General features: G+C 39.4%; 1 protein-coding gene across 1 annotated transcript in view; it reads right to left on the reverse strand.

Moving 5' to 3' along the window:
* Positions 1-20,210, reverse strand: part of CYP2J2 (cytochrome P450 family 2 subfamily J member 2) — a gene marked incomplete at both ends in the record, with an annotated part of 31,580 nt that extends 11,370 nt beyond the window's left edge. Inside the window, 6 exons of the mRNA XM_080692423.1 lie at positions 3,975-4,116; positions 6,082-6,258; positions 9,333-9,493; positions 9,862-10,011; positions 13,590-13,752; positions 19,998-20,210. Of these exons, the coding sequence (XP_080548549.1) occupies positions 3,975-4,116; positions 6,082-6,258; positions 9,333-9,493; positions 9,862-10,011; positions 13,590-13,752; positions 19,998-20,210 (1,006 nt within the window). The remainder of the gene's footprint in view (positions 1-3,974; positions 4,117-6,081; positions 6,259-9,332; positions 9,494-9,861; positions 10,012-13,589; positions 13,753-19,997) is intronic.
* Between the last annotated feature and the right edge of the window lie 1,628 nt (positions 20,211-21,838).

Genomic DNA, 21,838 nt, shown 5'->3' on the forward strand with positions numbered 1-21,838 from the left:
GTATTTGGCCCCTTCATTGAAGATCAATTGATTATAAGTGTGTGGATTTGTTTCTGTATCTTTTATTCTGTTCCATTGGTCTCTGCACCTGTTTGTGTGCCAATACCATACTGTTTTAATTACTATAGCTCTGTAGTGTAATTTGTAGTCAGGAATTGTAATGTCTCTTGTATGGTTCTTACCGCAGATAATTGATTTAGATATTCTGAGTCTTGGAGATTCAAATGGTGACTGCAGAATGCAGCACATCTCAGTAGCTGAAAAAAAGTTCAACTACCGAGAAGGCAGCGTCTTGACAAACAAAATAAATAAAGCTCGTGAACCAAAACAGAAACAGGAAACACGGTGGAATGGACCATCTTTTAAGAGTGATGTTCTGTTCCATTTCATCTAGCCTGCCATATTGCTTTCTATTGCTGACTTCAGAGATCCTGTGGGAAAACTGAGACCTGGGTACTATGAGCCTCTCCTTTGCCTCTGCTGTGTTCAGTAGCAGCTTCTGACCCGACCTCCTCAGAGGTAGACCACCAAATCTCAGATGACTGGGGGTCCTTGAGGTCACTCTGGGCAGTCTCCTGCTGAGAAGCACAGTTACTTTACTCTTGTGTGCAGCTCTGGGTTTCTGGAGGGCAGAGGGAAAAGGGCACTGCTGCAGGTGCAGTTCCTGGATGAAATTCAGACTATCCGATCTCTGTTGTACCTGGATCAAGGTGCTGATTGCTTAAGATGCCGAAGATCTGCAGCCTCTTACTTAACATTAAGTCGTTGGCTTCTTGGCCAGGAATCTCTTAGGGCCACGATGCCAGCAGTCCTGGCTTGAGTGAACCAGCAAAGATGACAAGGCTTGGTGGCAACTGCAGTTTTCACCAGGTCAGGAGTGTGCACAGGCACTTTGCTATCCTCTGTTCTGTCTACTGTATTTTATTTACTCCACCGCAGTTCAATTTTTTGTGTTTTTTTTTTCTCAGTATTTTCACTGCTTCATTTTTCTTGTCGAGGAGCTGCGTTCACAGTCTCTGAATTTTGTTTGTTACAGTGACTGAGATGTGCTGGGTCCCACAGTCACCATTTTGCCTCCTCACCTGATATATTTCCACTAGTCACTAGGTTGCAAAGAAGTAAAATTGTCCTTAACCCTTCAAAGATCTTACTTAAAAAAAAATAATCACCCTTGATCACCCTTGTAACATTCCTCGAGTCTGGATATGCTAAAGAATGAAGAACTAAGGGTAGGCATAGCTAATCTCATGGGTCCTATATTGTTCAGGCTTCCATAATGTGTCATGAACTGGGTGGTTTATGAGCAATAGAAATCTTCTCATAGTTCTGGAGCCTGGGAAGCCCAAGTTCAAGATGTCAGCAGATTTAGTGTCTGGTGAAGACCAGTTTTCGGATTCACAGGTGGCGATGTGTTGCTCTGTTCCCACATGCTGCAAGGTGCAAGACAGCTCGCTGGGACTCCTTTGATAAAGGCACTGATTTCATTCATGAGACCCAGTTGCCCAGTAGGTTTCAACATAGGACTTAGGTGGGGAGGACACAAGCATTCGGACCTCAGCAGATCTGTAGACGGGAATGTCTCAAGGAGATACAGGAGAATGGGAAGTGGAGAGCAGCCTTGTGCCCTACAACTGCTGCTGCAAGTTACGTAATGCCCTCTGAGCCGCGAACTCTTCCTCTCACTAGGGAGGTCGCATCTACTTTTATCTGACGGATGTTTTGAGATTTATAGGAGCTCATTTAGGTGAGCAGTTGACAAAGGATGGAATCTGATAGCTATCTTCCTACATGTTTTCTTCTTTTTCTATAGTAAAAGAGATTTTAGCTGGAAACCTTTCTGGCTAGCTAAAAGCTGCATGTCTGAGATTACCATGGGGCTATGGCCATTTAACTTGAGTTGTAGCCAATCATGTAAGCCCCTCAAGAAGGACGTTTGCTTCCTCCTCCTTTTCCCCTTTCTGCAGGTAGAGAGGCAGTCCTTGTGCCGAGCCATCTTAGGATGTGCCACGAGTCTCATTCTAGTTACAACAAAGCAACAGGTAGAAAGAATTGGAACCCTAAGGACTTTATCGAATCTAGTTTGCATTTGTTTTTATCTTAGCGGGAAATAAACATCTATCAGGTTTTACTGTTCAATTTTTAAAGAACAATTTAACAAGGTAAAAGACACATACAATTTACTATCTTAACTATTTTAAGTGTACAGTTCAGTACTGTTAATTATATTTGCAATGTTGTACAACCAATCTTTAAAAATTTTTCATCTTGTCAATCCAAAACTCTATATCTAGTAACCAATTTCTCATTTTATCTCCCCCAGCCACTATTGTTCTGTCTCAAAGAAATTCACTACGCTCAATAACTCATAGAAGTAGAATGATACAGTGATTTTGTGTCTGGCTTATTTAACTTAGCATAGTGTTTTCAAAGTTCATCCATGCTGTGGCACATATAAAAATTTATTTCCTTTAAAAACCTAAATAGTATTCCATTTTACATATATTTCACTTTCTTTTTATATATTCATGGTCAATGATCCTGTGAGTTCCTTCTGGCTCTTGGCTATTATTAATAATGCAACTATGAATATGGGTATATACTATCATTTTAATCCATAGCTATTTTGGAGCCTTTATTTCAAAAGCCAAATTCATACCATAGCTTGATAACTTTTAAACTTTTAAAACAATGTGATCTTCAGGAATAAATGCACTATACACATAACCCAACATGTGTGTGTGTATATATATATATATATATATATATATATATATATATATATATACATACATACATATAAAGCATACATTTATATATTCATTCATTTACTTAATTTTGTACTGGGGATTTAATGTAGGGGCATTCTACCTCTCGGCTATACCCACAGCTCTATTATTTTTAAATTTTTGAAACAGGGTCTCATTAAGTTGTGAAGAGCCTGGCTAAGTTTCTGAGGCTGGCTATAAACCTGTGATCTTCCTGTCTCAGCCTACCAAGTACTGGGATTTCAGGAGTGTGTTACCATGCCCAGCTAAAGCACACATTTATGTGTCACCATATGAAAGAAAGTAGTTTCATGGATAAATTTATTCTTAGTACATGGGAACCACTTTGATTTTATTGACTCTATTTCACCTTAGGTGGAAAAACATCTAGATCTCCTCAGTATTATGCCTCAATAATAAAATATTTCCCACAAATTAAAAACCTAAATCATGACTCTTCTCATCTCCCAATTCCTCAAACTATTTAGGAACCTGGATAAATAAAAATGATGGGAAGAGCTACTGTTCCTGAAGGGACAACAGTATGTGGAGAAGCTTTATAAACAATGCGTAATAAGCACCATAATGCATAGGTCACCTCTGGAAGAAAATGATAGTAATTTCCTAGCAGTGATTCCTGGAGGTGTCGATATATACCGTAGGGAGGTAGTGTCTGAACCGATTCTTCTAGAACGGCAAAGGGTTTAATCATCTGGAGAAACTAGCAAAGTATATCACTGGTAGAGGGAAGAGCAGATGTCATGACTTTAAGAGACATAATTAAGCACAGTGCAAAGAAAATGGCACGTAATTTAGTGAAGCCACCACCCAGTATAGATGGGTTTGAAGCTGGACAGATATTAGAAGGCATTATATAGCAGAATAAGGAGACTGGACATTATCAACGGGGAAAAGGAAAGTATTACTGAAAAGAAAGAAAGGGCATGAGTGGCTTTTTATATGAGAATGCATCTCTTTCCTGGAAACTATCATATGTCAACAGACTTCACTGTTTTTCTTCTAGACTGAACTTCTTGAGGCAGGGAGCCTGTACTTTATCCTACCTAGACCCATCACCATCCTGAGAGAATGTGCTCATTCTTGAATGTATATCACCTCGTGACTAGTTTCCATGCTACCATGCTCTCTTGCCCCTTGTTCTGGGAGGCACCCTTTGTCCTTTCCAGGTACAATCTCTGACACCCTCACCTTGGACTTCTGGGTAGACAGCCAGGTACAGCAGACTCCAGCGCAATGTGGTGGAAGTTGTCTCAGTTCCAGCAAAAAAGAGGTCCAGGGTGGTGCAGATGAGGTTTTCTTCATCAAAACTTGAGTTAGCCTTGTCTGTGTGCTAGAAAGGACAGCGTTTATGAGTTTAATCAGAGGATTTGTGGTTGCCACCGAATACAGGGGCTTCATTCAAAGGAAAGAATCAGACAGAAAATGTCCCCAGAAAGAGCAACTTTCCCTTTGACATCCTTACCAGGCAGCAATCTCATCAACACTGCCTATAGTAGAGGCTGAGAGAAAGGAGAGTAGGTAATTGGATGCACTGTAAGCATTTTAGATAGTTGTGAGAGAAAATTAAGACAACTGTCTTTTATGCCTGGAGCAAGAGGAAGCTACAAATACAGTGGAAATAAAATGAGATATGGATGGCTTGGCTTCTAATATCAGCCACATCAAAACTAACTGCAATACCCAGGGAAAGTTTCTCAATCTCTCCCCTTCAGTGTCCTGTTTCATAATATGGGAATGAGATGCATTCCTTAGTGTGACATTATTTTTTGGATGAGATACAAAAGATATACAACAAAGCAAATTCTAAACAGGTGTTTATGCTGATATCCGAAAGATAAACTGAATTCCTTTATGTACTATAATATCTCCCCATTAATCTTTTCTATTTTAAACTTCTGGTTAAATTCACTATTCCTGATGATACTCCAACATATTTCCCACCTTTTTCTTAATATTATTGGTCCCATACCCGCACGGCATATAGCAGATAGGGTCTCTTATTCTGGAGATAAAACAGTGCTTTCTAGTGTGTGTGTGTGTGTGTGTGTGTGTGTGTGTGTGTGTGTGTGTGCGCTGCAGGTTGAACTCATATGCATTTATCTGTGAGCTACATCTCCATCCCTTTTTATTTCCTTGTTTAAAATTTTGAAACAGGGTCTTGGTAAATTGCTGAGGCTGGCCTTGACTCTGTGATCCTTCTATGTTAGCCTCTAAAGTACTGGGATTACAAGCATGTGCTGTGGTGCTCAGATTTATATTAATCTTATGCCAGTAAGATGAAGTAAGAGACAAAAAGAAAAGAAATTCATTATTCTGTTCCTCTTAGGAGTAGAAACTCATTATCCAATGAATCAAAGATTATGACATAGATTCAGGGATGGATATTATTAGCCACTGTACTCAAGGCCTATATCCAATTTGCCTTTTTTTCCCTGCTTCTTGTCTATAAAGTTGAAAAAAGGGTGATACAGGGAAGCAGAGCAGAAGTCCTACTTAGACCTTAAGGTTATGCTTTGGTATCTGCAGTGGGAATGGAGAGAAGGAGAATGTAACAAGCCTGGGGCCCAACAAACAATAAAATAGAGCTTTGAAGTTCAATTGCTCTTTTCTCCTTTGGAAATAGCACATTTAGGTATAGGGAGGCGTGAGAAGGTAGGGGTGTGTGGGCATCCTCAGAGCCTCAGGCCACATCTCATTAAACCCTTACCTTTATCTCCAGATGCCCCAGCAATCTTAAGGGAATGCTTTCCTAAAGTTCTGAAATACTGCCTCTAATTTTATTTCTCTATCATGGCTGATTAATGAGCCTCAAAGATGTCCTAAGCCCTGGTATCTGGACATGTTAACTTATTTGGCAAAAAGACTTTGCAGATATGATTAATTTAAGAATTTTGAGATGAAAATATTTTCCTGAATTATCCTTAAATGGAGGAGGGTCAGAATTTGAGAGAGAAGATGTAAAGGCAGAAGCAGAGAGAAGTGCTACACTAGGGCCTTGAAGACAGAGGAAGCAACCACAGGCATGGAATATAGATGGCCTTCAGAAGCTGGGAATGCCAGAGAAATGGATTTCCTTCAGAGGAATGGGTTTCAAAAGGAGTTAGCCTGACCAATATTTTGACTCTAACGTAGTGAGGCTGAGTTTAGACTTGCCATCCATAACTGTAGATGAGCAAATCTACGCTCTTTTGAGCCATTAAATTTGCAGTAATGTGTTACAACTGCAGTAATAAATTAACATACTGTCTTTGTTCCTTAAGAGCAAAACTACAGTAAAAATCTCTGTTTTCCTCACCTTTGTCATTTCATTTAGGAAAGCATCAATAAAGTCTCTTGACTCAGCAGGGTCCCAGTCTTTCTTGTGTTTTTCAATCATTTGAGAAACAAATAGTTTTAGTTTGTCCCAGTTTCTGAACAGAGTTTGGTGGGATCCAGGAAGATATTTCATTATTGTTGGAAAGACATTGTAGAGCTAATTGAGAAAAACAAAAACAATCATGGCGAAAACAAGGCACCACCTTTGCACTGTGTGTGTGTGTGTGTGTGTGTGTGTGTGTGTGTGTGTGTGTGTGTTACTCAGGATAGAAACCAGGAATGTTTTACCTTTGAGGATACTCTCAGCCCTATTTAAATTTTTTATTATGAAACAAACTCTTACTAATTTACTGAGGGCCTGGCGAAGTACCTGAGACTTGTCTTGAACCTGTGATCCTCCTGTCTCAGACTCCCAAGTACAGGTAAGCCACCAAGCCTGGCTACCTTTGTGCTTTTTAAAACAGTTTTCCTTCTCCATCTCTTTTGTTTGTTTACACTTCATCTATGGAATCACCCTCCACTTTTCTTTTTTCTCTTATCCCTATGGCAGATCTTTCAACCTTTTATCCCAAATGTATGGTACCTCAGGCCATTTCTCACCACCCCAGAGGCTTGCTACGCTCCTACAGACCACCTCCACTGCCCATCTGGATACTCTTAGAGCTTCCTGTGAATTTCCAAATTCTAGTCACTCCATCCCCAGCCTATCTTTCAGAGACTTGCCAGAGGGGTCCTCTAACAGTGCAATTATATGGTTTCAGTGGGTTTCCAGTACACTTAGACAAATTCCTCATCATTCCTTGGACCTATACACCCAATTTAGCCCCATACCCTGCCACCCCTATCACTCTCTACCATTTTACCCTGTGCAGCCCAGCCACAATAGCCTCTTTATCACATCAAAGACAATTCTGATTTAGGTCTTTGCAGTTGCAATTCTATCTAGAAAGCTCTCCCTCCAAAATATGTATGGCCCCAGCCGCTCACTTCATTAAAGCACTACTGAAATGTCACCCCCTTGGAAGTGCTTTACCATATGACCCATCTCACTGGCCCCAAACTCACCCCACCCACAGCTGTTGGCCAAGATAACAACCTGACAGCTAATGCCATAGTCATGTACATTTCACCTTCAAACATGGAAAGTGTTTGCTGTTAAGCTATTCAGTTCAGCTCCATGAAGAAAAGCCTAAGTAATAACACCCATGGACCTTAATAGAGGTTTAGTCTCACAAGTGTGCTCTCTCTCCCCACCCCCATGGACTGCTTGAGTTCCTTGCTATTTCCAGATTTTCCATTGGCTTTGTGGGCACCTCTCATATCTCCTGTATCCATGAGTAGTAAGGCACTTCTGTTATTTCATGTGTTTTGTTATAGTCTCTCACCTGACAAATACAACCAAAGCTAACTTCCTTTCTGGCCAGGGCTCTCCTAGAAAGTGACTGTCTTGGCTTATGGTTACTTTCTATAAAAAAGAACTTCAATAAAAAATAGAATAAATCAGAGTATAAAGATATTTTTAAATTAGTGAAATAAAAAAAATGTAGCCACCTCTAATCCTAGTACTTGGGAGTCTGAGACAGGTGGATCACAGGCTGGAGGACAACCTCAACAATATAGTGATATTTTCAGCAATTTAGTCAGATTCTGTTTCAAACAAACAAACAAACAAACAGACAGACAGACAGACAAACACAAAACAGGCTGGGGTACACACACACACACACACACACACACACACACGCACACATACTGTAAACTAGTTCTCATTTGTCAATAAAAGAAAATAAATGTCTCAAAGACAAATATTATCAAAGTTGTTATGAAATTTACACCCAGTTTTATGCTGTTTAAACAAAAACTCTAAAACATAAGGGAATATAAAGGTAGAAGATAAAAGTAGGTAGAAGAGTCAATCATTTGAAAATCAAGGGAAAGATAATTTGTTATATTGATATCACACAAAATCATCTTTAGGGAGAAAATATATTAATAAACAAAAGTATTTCTAAGTAGTTCTAAATGTGTTAATTCACTAGGAAGAAATAACTTGAATTTGTATGTATCTGACAATAAATGAGACATATAAAGTTGTGAAATACATGAAGTAAACATAGAAATAATAAGGTATGATAAATAAACCCACCTTTTCAGTAGGTAATTGCACTATACTGAATACTCTTGCTAGCACAATTAAATAAGAAAAATAATGTTGTAAGAATTGGAAATGAATAAATAAATCTATTATTATTTACGTATGATATAATTATCTATGAAGACATTCAGAGATTAGTTATAATATCAGGAAGAGCTTATAAAAAGTTGACCAATACAAAATTCAAATATAGCAAAGCAGGAAGTTACCTTCAGGAACAAAGATAATGGAAGAAGGAAACCCAGAGAGGTGACTTTAACAACTGGGATTGATTTCCTTCTAGAAGTACCTTAAATTCAGGAAAGTGGCTAAGAGACCAAGAAGCTAAGCAGAGTTTTTGACAGATTTATGAGCCATGAGGGATGAAATTGGATCTTAGAGCTCACCAAAGAAGAGGTAATGTTTAAATAACAGATTATATCTTATGAAATTAGAAGGTTAATAGTGTCAAGTATCAGTGCAACCAGCTTTGAAATCTTTAAGTATCTTTTATGCCCAGATGTATATGCAGGACAACTGAATTGGTGTGTCTACATGAACACTTATAGAGGAAATGTTCATGTTTCTTCATAATATCCCAAACTGTAAAAAACGCAAATGTCCAATAATAGAGAACAGATTAACAAGAGCACATTCATACAATGAGATGCTAGTCTACATTAAAAATAGCAGTCAAAACAGATGAATCTCAACCATATAAGCAAGAAACAATACTCAGAAGAGTGTACCTGAGAGAGAGGGATGAGGAACACAGATGTTTCAGGAGGGACATGGAGAGAAGAGACTCAAAGAAGATGGCAATATGATTGTCCTTTTAAAAAATCCCAACAAAGGCACATGAGTGTATGTCATGTAAAATTTTGTATTTTACAATTTTAGAAATAATTTTTGTATGTAGCAAGTATTCATTATTATTTAAAACACTAAAGTCAGTAGCTTGAAGTCACTTAAGTTAATGTCAAATTCGATTTCAAAATGTTTTATTTTAAATTTGAAAATCTAACAACAAAAACCCTGCATGTGTCTGATATTAGCTCTGATATTATTAACTAAGATAGGAAAAGATAGCTGCTTACCTGGCATAGCATTGTGGCCTCCCTATATGTGACATCATCCAGTAAATTCAGCAGCTCCTGGAACTGATGATCTTGGTAGTCAAAACGCTCCCCAAAGGTGATAGAACAAATGATATTGGAAACCGCATTGTTGATCTTGAGGTGAGGATTGAAAGGCTGTCCTGGAGGTCGAGGAAGGATGAGATGATTCTTTGGGTATGAAAAACCTTTAGTTTCTGTTTTCTATAGAGAATCTATGCTAGTTGGTATAAGCCATTTCCAGTAGGGAATCACAGATGAGAGTCTAGACACAGCACACTCCATAGTGTCTGACATATATCAAGGACTCAGTCAATGCCAAGGAAGCAAAATTTCATTATGTGTACAATGCTTGCTTCAATGTGTTTAATTCTAGAACTTTTTGGGGAATGGATCATGATTGGTGTCTGGCACGGTTCTGGTTACAGCGCAAGTGCTTAGATACTCTGTAAATATCTCTTCAAAGAATGACAGGCCATGGCCTCCTTCACCCGATCTGTGAAATGCTCACCGCTCTCCTCTTTGAATGCCTCAACAAGGTGGCGGGCCTCCTCCTGAATGCGCTCCTCTAGGCTCTTCTTTCCTAAACCAAAGTTTCTTAATGCTGTCATGGTGAATCTTCTCTGCTCTTTCCATATTTGACCATTGGACATGATCAGCCCTGAGTGAAAGAAAAACCAACATTATGGCATTTTGATTCTATTATGCAAACACCTGGAAAGTTGCATGGAAATACGTATCGGATGGAAAGGAGAAAGGACATAAAACACTTGAAAACTGTTTAGAGAAACAAGGCCTAAAGGAGTAGACATAATAACTAATATTTATTGACTTCTTGCAGTATTAGAGACTTTAGTATTTTTATGACTTATGTAATCCAGTGCTCAAGAAACTCTATGGGGGTAGATACAATTATTAGCCCTTACACTCATTTTACTGATGAGAAAACTAAGGAACAGAGAATAAAGGATAAAATAAACTCTACAGAGACACACAGTTAATAAAGAGCTAACCAGATATTAAAATTTAAGAATCCCTAATTCCAAGGCCTATGCTTTGATCAGTAGTCACAGTTTATATTTACGTACAGTTAAATATTTGTGTTAAGCTAAATAACAGGAATGCACTCATGGATACACCAAAGTCCATACTATTAAGGAGGCAAAGAAAGACATGATAAGAGGGAGTCCTACCTAAATATGATCTGAAAAGATAAGGGAATGACTCAATAAACAAGAAGAAATAAATTCCCTATAGAGAAAGAGCAGTAGTGGTGAAAGTGTTCTGGTGTGGTCCACAGACCATTACTCTTTCCTATTTTTGTATGTGGTACTGGGATGGAACTCAGGGGCATTCTCCCACCAAGGTACACCCCAACTCTATTTTATTCTTATGCTTTTGAAACAGGGTTTCACTATATTGCAGAGGACCTCATTAAATCTCTGAGGCTGGCTGAGAGCCTGTAGTCCTCCTGTCTCAGCCTCCAAAGTACTGAAATTACAGGTGTGCTCCACAACGTCCAGCTGACCATCATTACTGCATAACATGCAGTGTTACGCCCCTTCCATTTCTTCACTTCTAGAGCACTCCTCCTCCTTGATACCTTCTCATATCTAGCATCAGCCTCTACTATCTCAATGAAATGATTCTCCTTGTTGCCAAATCCAGGGATACCTTTCCACATCATCTCACTTGAGGTAGAAAGGAAAAAATTCTTTATTTAAACTCTCCTTTCTAATGGAGTTCAGGATACTGCATTTCCAGATGGTCTGCCACCAACTTCCCACATCTTTGCTGATCCATCTTCTATCAAAGCTTGAAATAGTAGGGTTCTTCAAGATCAAGTCTAGAACCTCTTCTCACCTCAGTATTACATTACTGGGAAATCTCTCTACCTAAACACTTCATAAATAACATCTATTGATAGTCACCATCTGTCTCTGTCTCTGAGCTCCTAGCCCATATATACAACACTGTTTGACTTTGCCAGTTAAAAGTACATCAGATTCAGTGTGTCATGGTTGAAGTCATGACTTTACCCATACAATTCCTCCCGCAAGTCAAACCAACCAAATATCCATCATCTTCAAGTATTCTTCTTTCTATTGTCTGCCAATGGGCGAATTCCCTCAACCTCTCATTCTCCCTGCATCTAAGTCAACATGTCATGTAAGGTTCACCTCCTGAATGGCTTGGATCCATGTAGCTTCCCTGACACTATTCTGGTCTACCTACTGTCATTTCTGGCCATCTCCTGAGTCCAAGCCACTGTCTTCTTGTCTCTATCAACATTCTTATTTCTATAATCCAGAATGACTGAGCACACAACTTAGAGGAAAAAAGATTTATTTGCCCAATTTTTTTTTTTTTTGAGATTCCAGGTTCACGTCACGTGAAGCCAGGGTTTTGGATCTCAGGACATGGTGGTGGAAGGACAGAAAGGCAGAGAGCCAAGCTTTGCTCTCACATGAAAGAGGACGGAAGCAAGAGAGCCAGAGAGTACAAGAACAAGCCAAGAAGCCAGGGATTCAAGACACAAACACAGTTCCCACGGCCACATCTTACCTTCTCCAGCCACATCCTACCTGCCAAAGTTGCCATCCAGATAAACCCATTAAAAGGGATTTGTGATCTTATAACCCTCATACAACTATATCAGCCCTGACTTCTTCAGGGGACATTCAGTATCTGACCGTAACATTTCTCTAACCTAAAAATAAAACTACCAATGTCTCTTCTTATCTTTATTCCATTACTAAACAGCACCCTAAGTGAGTCTTAAAAATAATAATGTATGATTTTCTTCTCTATTAAAAATCATTCAAGAGTTTTTACTGTCATAAGGATAAAATCAACATCTTTAAAAGAGCTTGCACGAGTCTGTTCCTGGCTAAGCTCAGCCCTTCCATCTGTAATTGTCTCCTTTAAATCCCTGTGCTTGCTACATTGAACAAGGTTCAATTCCTCAAGCTCATTATCCTTCTCACTCCAGGAAACCTCCACATTCTATTTTTTAGACAAATCCTCCCTTTTATTAAACAAATTGTTACTTACCTAAATTAGATTTCCTGAATCCCAGGAGTATTTTAGATAGCCCTAATGAGTGTCTTCTGCACTTATCTTCATAAGAGTATAGGCTATTTTGTAATATACTTTATTGGTATATTGTAATTATATTTTATAGTGAAGTCCAGTGTGATATAAACATACATGCACATAGCACTTGGTGTTTTTCCTTTCAGATCCTACCCACTCCCCACCCCATATATGTTACTGAGATTGGTAGTATCACCTTCATATATGGACAGAGCATGTTTTGAACTGTTTCCTTTATCAAGCCTTCTTTTTTCCCCTCTCCATTTCCCTCAATCATCTTCTATTATTCTACTAGTCTATTTTCATTTATCTGAAGTTCCTTTTATCTCCTATTTTCTCTCTAGCTTCCACATATGAAAGAAAACATATGACCCTTGTCTTTCTGAGCCTAGCTGATCTCAAGTAGCATGCGATTCTCTATTTCCATCCATTTTCTTACAAATGACATAATCATTATAGTTAAGTGATGCTGTCTTTCTCTGTGAATAGAATTTGAGTTATATAAGGACATGGATTTTATCTGTTCTTCTTACTATTATATCACTTATGTGCAGCACTGTGCTTCACAAGGCAAGCAGTGCAATGGATGACTATAGAATTAATTCATGGAATATCTTAAAGAGGAATCCTGAAGCACCTAATAAATGGTGTTGAGGTTTTGATTTCAGCTCTTATGTTTATTATGATAATTCTAAGTATTCTACCAGGGACTGAAAGGCTCGAGATGCCCTGTTGTGTGGCATGACCTTAGAGATGGGGTATAAGAAACCATAGGCAAAGGGAGGCAGCAGCAAAAAGAAGATGCTCCACACCCATGTTCCTAAAGGAAGAGGCTTGGGATAAGAAAGGAGAGAGCCTGTTGTCTTCTTCTCTGCTATGAATAGGTGATGTGGTTACTTTACTATCAGAGCACCCAGAATGAGTCTACATAGAACATGTGGTTTTTCTCAAGTCTCTATCAGGACTGATTCTGTCAAATCTTTTAGGAGGTGTTTTCAACCAGTTGGCTTCCATTTATCTTTAGCTGCAGGCACTTCATAACGGGGTTGGCTTCTGAGAGAGGCAAAAAATCAGACACACAGAGGCATCTTTTAGAGACCATGAAATTTCAAACACACAACTTACAGTGGTCAGTAAACTTACCAGTTTGACCAAAGACACGTTGTCTTATAGGAGTAATGGGACGGTTCACAAAGCTTTGGTCCGTGTGAGCAAGGACTTCCTTGATTAAGGGCAATCCAGTTATAAGCACTGAAGATATGTCACCAAACTCCATGCTAAAGAGGTTCCCATATTTCTTCACATACTGAAAAACAGTTATAGTCACAGTTGAATATGCACACTTCTGTGTGTCCAGGTATGAAGGGTGTTTGTGTATTTAGGGGGGCACTTATTGTAGGTAGTCTGTGTATATGTTTGTGTGTGCATATATCCCTTGGTCTGATGGACATGTTTAGGATTTTTTTTCTCCTCTCAACTAAACTCCAATTCACTTCAGGATTGGAAGTTTCCTCATAAAGCATTCATTCATATCTTCAACCAATACGTACTGAATGCATAAGTGAGCATCTACCACATGTCTCTAGAAGACACAAGGATATAAATAACTGTCGCAAACAAGGTCTCTAACCAGAAGCATTCCAGAGTCTAGGAATATAGAAAATACATCCTTATCACCTGCCAAAGCAGGCTGGTATATATTTAATGTAATTCTGGTAGTGCGCATGAATTTCTTAGTTAATCAAAATATCTGTTTAGCCAAAAAAGAGTCCCTTCTTCCTCAACACGTGTTGAGAAAGTGTACTACATGGTGGAAGCCAGGGATGGAGAAATCACTGTAGCTCTAGAGTTAAGTGAGGATCGTGGCTCTGTGGTTCACCAACCATGAGCTCTTGGAATTTGCTTCATTTTTTTGAGGCTCAATTACCCAGCTATAAGAGAGAAAAATTATTCCTCCCTCAGAGGGTTCTGTGAGGAAGAATGAAAGGAGCGATGTGAAAGGCACTTTGTTTTCTGGTTCCAGGCAGGCAGCCACCCAGCGAGTCTCTGAGGCGTGAATGCACTCTGTGTGCATAAAGATATGCCTAGACCTTCAGGGTGACAGTGAGGACAGGGGCCCTCGTGGTCACAAAAAGCAACATTCACTGGTGCCAGGTTAGGCAACTTTCATGTTTTATTTAATTAACCTTATAACAAATCTCTGGTAGTAAGGACTTTTCCTCACCCTTCAGCAAAGAAGAATGAATTATAGCTCATATAATGTAGCCAAAGTGACAAAATTATTGCTTGGCAAAGGGAATCTGCCAGATATATATGTAAGATTTGGGGACAAAGGCATGAACCTGAGATGGCTCCAGGTCCTTAGAGTCCAGTGGGCGGGAGGAGAGGGAGGGGGGGTGAGGGGGGAGGGAAAGGAGAGAGAATTTAAATAACATCCACATGTGGGCAAGGCTATGGGGTTGGGTGACTATGTGTGATCACTATGCAAAGTGTCAAATTCCCCTCCAACCTGTTGATACAAGAATGAACCCAACTTGGTCCCTTCCATTTCCTGTGTGCCTGGGTCGTGTCTGGTTGCAGACAGAAAGGCTCAAGGCCTCTAGGAATTTGTGTCCCTGCTCTCCATCCACCCCCAAGGCACTCAAAAGGCACTCACAAGGCCACCATGTAGCTCCTAAATTCCCAGCTCTGTGTGGGCCCCATCGGAGCAGGTTCTGCGTATCTCACTATATTCACATTCAAGGCAGAGGCTGAACTTTACTTTCGAACACTGCTTTCCTTCCATTACTCTTTTGATCTAGAGCTCTCTGTCAGTCTCCAGTGATTTCTAGCAGTCTGTCTCATGAGTATGGGAAAAGCCAAGAAGTACATATCTTTTCTTCTAAGTAATGGCAGCAATAGGTTCATACAAATCAAGCACATTTTTAAATTTTATCTTAATGAATGCCTGGATAAAATTTGGGGGGGCCTCAGACAAAAGATTTCTTGCTTAATTTAGAATATTCGATTGGGATTTTTTTTTTTTGGTATAGCTGAAAATCTCAAGTTAAAACATTCCTAAACGGAATCTAGAAAATCAGCCTGTACTTGGGAAGGATTCAGCATGCCAATATTATTTACTGAAATGAACTTCAGCAGTTCATATTTATTATTTTTTTTTGTCCATGTGTATTTTTAGTTCAGAAGAGCTGGATCAGAAATTTAATGTTATTATAAATTGTGTGAATGTGAGTAGGACAAATTACTTCCTGGAGCCCTAGTAATTTTTTCTTTAAAACTGGGAATTGAACCTAGGCAAGTTCTACTTCCCAGTTACAATCCAGCCCTTTTATTTTCTATTTTGAATCTTGTTCTCACTAAGTTGCTAAAGCTAGCCTGAAACTTGAACCCTCCTGTCTCAACCTCTTAAGTACTGAGATTACAGGCATGTACCACTGTGCCCAGCAGAGTCCACAACTGGTTATTCCGATGTCTAGCAATTCTTAAACGTATCCAGTCTTTCTGCTGATTGCTTTACACGGATTAAATGACCCAGAGAGCATTTGAGATTTCAAAGACAGAGGATACTTTTCAATATACATCATTAATTAAATCACTTAAAAATTCAAAAAATAAGCCAGCTGGGCATGGTGGCACACGCTTATAATCCCAGCATTGGGGAGGCTGAGAGTGGAGGATCGCGGTTTGTGTACAGCCTCAGCCACTTAGTATGGCCCTCCGCAACTTAGTGAGACCCTGTTTCAAAATCAAGAATAAAAAATAGGGCAGGGGATATAGCTCAGAGGTCGAATGCCCCTGAGTTCCATCCCCAGACCCACAATAAATAAATAAATAAATAAATAAATAAATAAATAACAGAGTAAGGATGAAAAAGGGTTAATCTCTGTGCTTGGGAGGTGGAGACAGGAGGATTGCTCTGGTTTGAAGCCAATCTTGCTGGCTTAAGAGACCCTGTTTCCAAATAAAAATATAAAATAGGTCTGGGAGTGTAGCTCAGAGGTAGAAGGGTTTCCAGGAACCCCAGTACCACCAAAAAAAAGAGAGAGAGAGAGAGAGAGAGAGAGAGAGAGAGAGAGAGAGAGAGAGAGAGAGAAAAGGTAAAAGAGGCTTAAAATAAGAAATAAAAATAGACAAACAGATTGAAATAGGAACTATAAAAGGAAAACAAAAGCAATAGGAGACTGGAAATTTAATAGTAAGAATAAAAACATCAAATGTAGCATGATATGTTTAAAAATATAAGGTATAGCCAAATGAATGTTTTAGTTAGTGAGGTAAGAGATGGAAATAAATTTCAATCTTGCTTACATCTTTGCATTTTGGGGATCTCTTTGTTACAAGACTTTTTGATCCCCAAAATCAAAAAGCCTTGTACTACAAACCCCCTTATGTACTGTTTTCCCATTTGAGTTCAATTAAACGTTTCTTGTTTAAATACATGCTCCTAGAGTAAGCCATATAGCAGTGGGAGAGAAAGTTTGCAAAATGGAAGGGAGAAGGAAATTAAAGACCCCCACCTGCCATACAAACAGGCCTATTTTTTCATTGTCTATCTCTTTCTTTCCTTTCTTCCTTCCTTCTCTCCATCTTTTTTTTCTTTCCCTCTTTCTCTCTTCTTTGTTTTCATTTTCATTCTGTACTGGAGATTGAATTCAGGGGCATCCTACTTCCGAAAACCTCCAGTCCTTTTAAAAACTTTGTTTTAAAATAAAGTCTTACTAGGTTGTTGAGAGTCTCATTATGCTGCCGAGGCTGTCCTTCAACCTGTGACTCTCCTGTCTTTGTCTCCCAAGTACTGGGATGACAGGTGTGCACCACTACACCTACCTTCCTCTATCTTATCATTGTGTTTTAGCTCATGCCATTTACCATTTAAAATCTCCTGACTCAAGACTTATCAGCTATTACTATTTAATATTTCCAGATGGCAAGAATGCAAATTTACTTATATTATTGTTAAATGGCACCACTCAATCCCATCTTTTAAACCCAGAAATGTAGAAATACAAACCAATAAAAATAAAAAATAAACATGATGATGTAAAACCACTGGGCCAGGGAGAAGATCCTGCTCTCAGTTTCATCACTAGCCAGTTTTGTGACATTAGGCAAGTCACCTCGCCTGTCTAGTCACATCTATCTTTCTAGCAATACAAGGACACATACCAAATGTCTTAACCTAGACGAGACTGAATAAGAGCAACCCATTTATTTTCAGAAGTCATAATACCAATTAATGGAGGTAAAATTTCAAGGAAAACCTAGTGTCTGCAGCCAAAACAAACAAACAAACAAACAAACAAACAAACACCACCACCACCAACCAGGTAAAGTGAAGCCCTACAGGAGAGAATCCTTTTAGCCTTTCTTATTCTCTGGCCTGGAAACAAACACCATGGAAAGGCATGGCCTCACTCATCCCTGAAGAAGTGGTGGCAGTAGAATGCACGGGCACCCCATCTGTGCATGCCTTGGGGTGGGGGGACCTTGTCTGTGTCCCCACTCTGATCTGTCATTTCCATCCCTGAGCTGCAGTAAGGAGATTCTCTGGAGGAGTCTTGGGACAGAATTCTGACTTCTATCCTTGTCCTATGGTAACAAGGAATTGCTTCCCCAGGGAGTAGACCTGGGTGAATCTCTCACTTCTCTTCCCCTGTAGAGAGGAAGAGGCATCCTCACCCTGAGGAGCCCCTTCCTTCTTCTGTCTCCAATTTCCTTCTCCCCAGGCCATTGAGAAGAGAATGTGGGGTTGACTTCTGTGGGGGTGGATAACACAAAGTGGGGCTAACCAGACTCGAACTACAGAGACTCTATGATCTAAATTTACATTCCAATCACAGCTCACCAAAGCTGGCATTCGGAACTTAAACAGGATACCTACTAAAATTCGAGATGTATATACTATCCAGAATAAGTCTTTTAACACATAGTGTCCAGGATATAGTTCAAAATTATTCGCCTTTCCAAGGATCAGGAGAATCTCAATTTTAGCAAGATGACACAGATGTTAGAATAATGGGATTCAATACAAGAATTCATCTAAAATATGATGATAGAAGTTGATTGAAAGTAAAAGAATGAAGAGGCACACAACATTTACATACTAATCAAAAGGAAGCTGAGGTGGATACACTATATCAAAGTCCAGGCAAAAAACACTCCACAGGGGTGAAGAAGGACCATTACATGGAAAAAGTATCAATTCATTAAAAGAACGTGATAATCTTAATTGTGTGCTATGTACAAAAGAACAGAGCTTCCAACTTCCTGAAGAGAAAGTTGCCAGAACTGAATGGAGAAATAGACAAGCTGACTGTATAGTTGGAGATTTCAACAAGTTTCTCGGTAACTAATAGAAATCAGTAAAAAGGAAGTCAGTGGAAACTTATCAAACTATATGTTATTACCTAATAATATCGAACTGATATTTATAATCTACAAGAGTAGAAAACACACTTTTAAAAGCATACATGCCATATTTATTAAATACACTATATTTTAGATCATTAAATTGACCTCAATATATTTAAAACAGTAGAAATAATATGAGGTGTCTTCTGGACCAGAATGGAATCAAGCCAGAACTCACTAACACAAATACAACAGGAAAATCTTTAAATATTTGGAAATTAAGAAATATATTTCTTAAACAAAAGTACAAGTCTAGAGGCCTAGCTTTAAGTATCTATGACTAATCTTGACAGGATACTCATCATCTCGTTTTTGCCATAGAGTGATACAAAGGGCGCGTTTGCACTGGAGAACATAGGCTTGTTTAAAATCCTCCAGGCATGTGTAGGGAACTATTATTTGCTGCTCACCAACTCTAAGCTGTGCTAATAAGTGTTGACCACTCACTGTGATGCCCCTCAGCAAGATGCCTGTGCTTAGTAGAAGGAAAATCCACTGAGAAGGTGTTTGATGCTTGAGAGAACTTAAAAAAAAAAAAAAAAAAAAAAAAAACAAAGTCCTGGGAGTTAGGAATCCCTGTCTGAATGTGATTACCAGGGTGGGAAGAGGCTGGGTGCAGAAGGGTCCCAAGTGACTCTGTAAGGAACCTGCACTCATTTGTAGTCAGTGGTAGGCACTGAAACATTTTTCAGTGGAGGAATGATATTTTAAAATTAGCAACAGTGCGTTGCAGAGAGAGGAAGACGAAGGCCAGGGGCTCAGTTAGTGGGAGGTGGAAGTAGTCCAGCTGAGATACGATGAGAATTTGGGAGCTACTGTCACCGTTTATATCTGGAAAACGGTGCCTCCGAGAAGAAAAGCACAGCATTTTAAAGGATGATAATATAAGCAAAAACAAGGTAGTTATATTATACTTTAGACGTTTCAATAACGTTTAACAAGATAACAGACAATTATATCTCACCACTAGAAAGGGTAGGTCGGCTGTCAGCTGAATCGTTATACAAAGTGGGATCTAGGGAGTTGCCAGTATGAGCCACAGAGCCGCCCATTCTCCCGGTCCTGGTACCCAGAATGACCCTTTTCCTGCAGATCAGAGTTAAAGTCTGGACGAAGATGGGCACCCTGCTCTGCTCCTACCCGCTGAAGTGTCAGATGTGACTGCTCAAAGTCGACCTGAAGGAAGTTGCCAAGGAAGGGCAGGCGCCAAGGTCCGGGTGGGAACTTCTTTGGGCGCCGCCTTTTGAAAAAGTCTGCCACAAAAAGAAAGGTTACAGCACCCAGCAGGAGAGTCCGAGGATGGATCACCACTGCCCAGAGGGCAGCTGCCAGGGAGCCCACCAACGCGAACATGGCTTGATCTCCACAGCTCTTCTGCTGTTGAAACAGGCGACAGTCTCCTTTGGTTATCAAGGTAGTGCTGCCGGCATCGCCCGCCCCTCCCCGCCCCTCGGCCCTGCCCCTCTCTCTTTGCCACGCCCCTCCCCGCCTTCCACCACGCCCCTCACATTCTTGGGCTGTGAATTCCCTCTGTGTCAGAGAACACAGGGAACCTTAGTTCCTGTTTTCCAATTATCCTCTTGCCCTGTGATTGGATCTGTGCCTGATGAACTGTAAAGACAGCAGCACCGAACGGTTTGGGGCTCTTACTACATCAGGCAGTACATCCAGCTCCAATTATTTCTTTTTGACAAAATTAATCCTATCTCAAAGTTGAGGAAAACAGTCTAAGTACTAAAGTTAAGTACTAAGTACATGGTGAATCCATTAGTCTGAAACACATCTAACGAGGTCCTGTATTTGAATGTGTTTTAAAGATAAAAAAAGCATAACATCAAAGCTCCTAGTACTGAGCTAGGTGTGTAATGAACATTTGTTAAAAAATATATTCAATAATATTGTACACATTCATGTACTAAATATGGAGATATATATTCTACCTAAAATTCATTTAAAATAAATTAATTGAAGTTTCTATATTTCCAAGGGAGACACACACACACACACACACACACACACACACACACACGTCAGAGCTTAGTTTGCATCTTTCCAGTCCACAATATCCTCTTTGATTACAGTTGTTATGCATCCATACAATACTTCTAATGTTTATGTATGTTAGAAGAAATTTTCTATAACTGCTTTTTTTATTTTTAGCTCATTATTATGTTATTATTCTAACTGATACATATGACACTAATCCATTCAATTTGACCACTAGTCAATCTTCTGCTAGTACATTACAATTTACTTACTCATTTCTATATCAATGGGCATTTAGGTTTCTTTTTATCTCTCTTCCCTTTTTTTCCTTCTTTCTTTCTTGCTTTTTGTTTTGCATTAAAAACAATGCTGCAGAGGAATGACTTCAGAATGGCAGCATTAGGAACTCTCCTAACCCTCTTCCTAGAAAAAGAAACACAAGTGATAAAATTGGTAAAAAAAAAAAAAACCTATTTATAAAACTAAACCAGATTGAGTATGAACATTAACAAAATAGAGCAAATGAAGAAACTTTCATTCAAGAAAAATTTACTAAATATTGGTTAAAACAGTCCATCTGAAACATAACTCATTCCTTCTCCCAGTCCCTATCTCAGTGTGTCAGAAATCCTATTCTAGCCAAGAAAACATTCCATAGGTCCCAGTTGAAGGATGCAGTGCATGTATGAGAGAAAAAGGCTGACAGCATTTCTCATTTCTTTCCTTCAAAACTCTATGGGCAGGAACTCTTTTCTAGGTAAGAGTGACTGAGAAGTCCAGGGATGTTCTCCTGCAGTCAGCCCCACTGATAGGGCAGAAACATTAGTCCAGATCAGCAGGTTGAGAGAATGGGCTAAGATTGGCCTTGCCACAGCTTGTTCATAGAATAGTAGTCCCATACTGGGAGAGTTTGGCTACAAAGACAATATACTAATGCCCTGAACAATAGAGATGTTGGTGGCAAGCAATTAAAAGAAGGCTAATAGCTCCAGAAA

Source organism: Muscardinus avellanarius, assembly GCF_963383645.1.
Source record: "Muscardinus avellanarius genome assembly, chromosome: 3".
NCBI lineage: Eukaryota > Metazoa > Chordata > Mammalia > Rodentia > Gliridae > Muscardinus > Muscardinus avellanarius.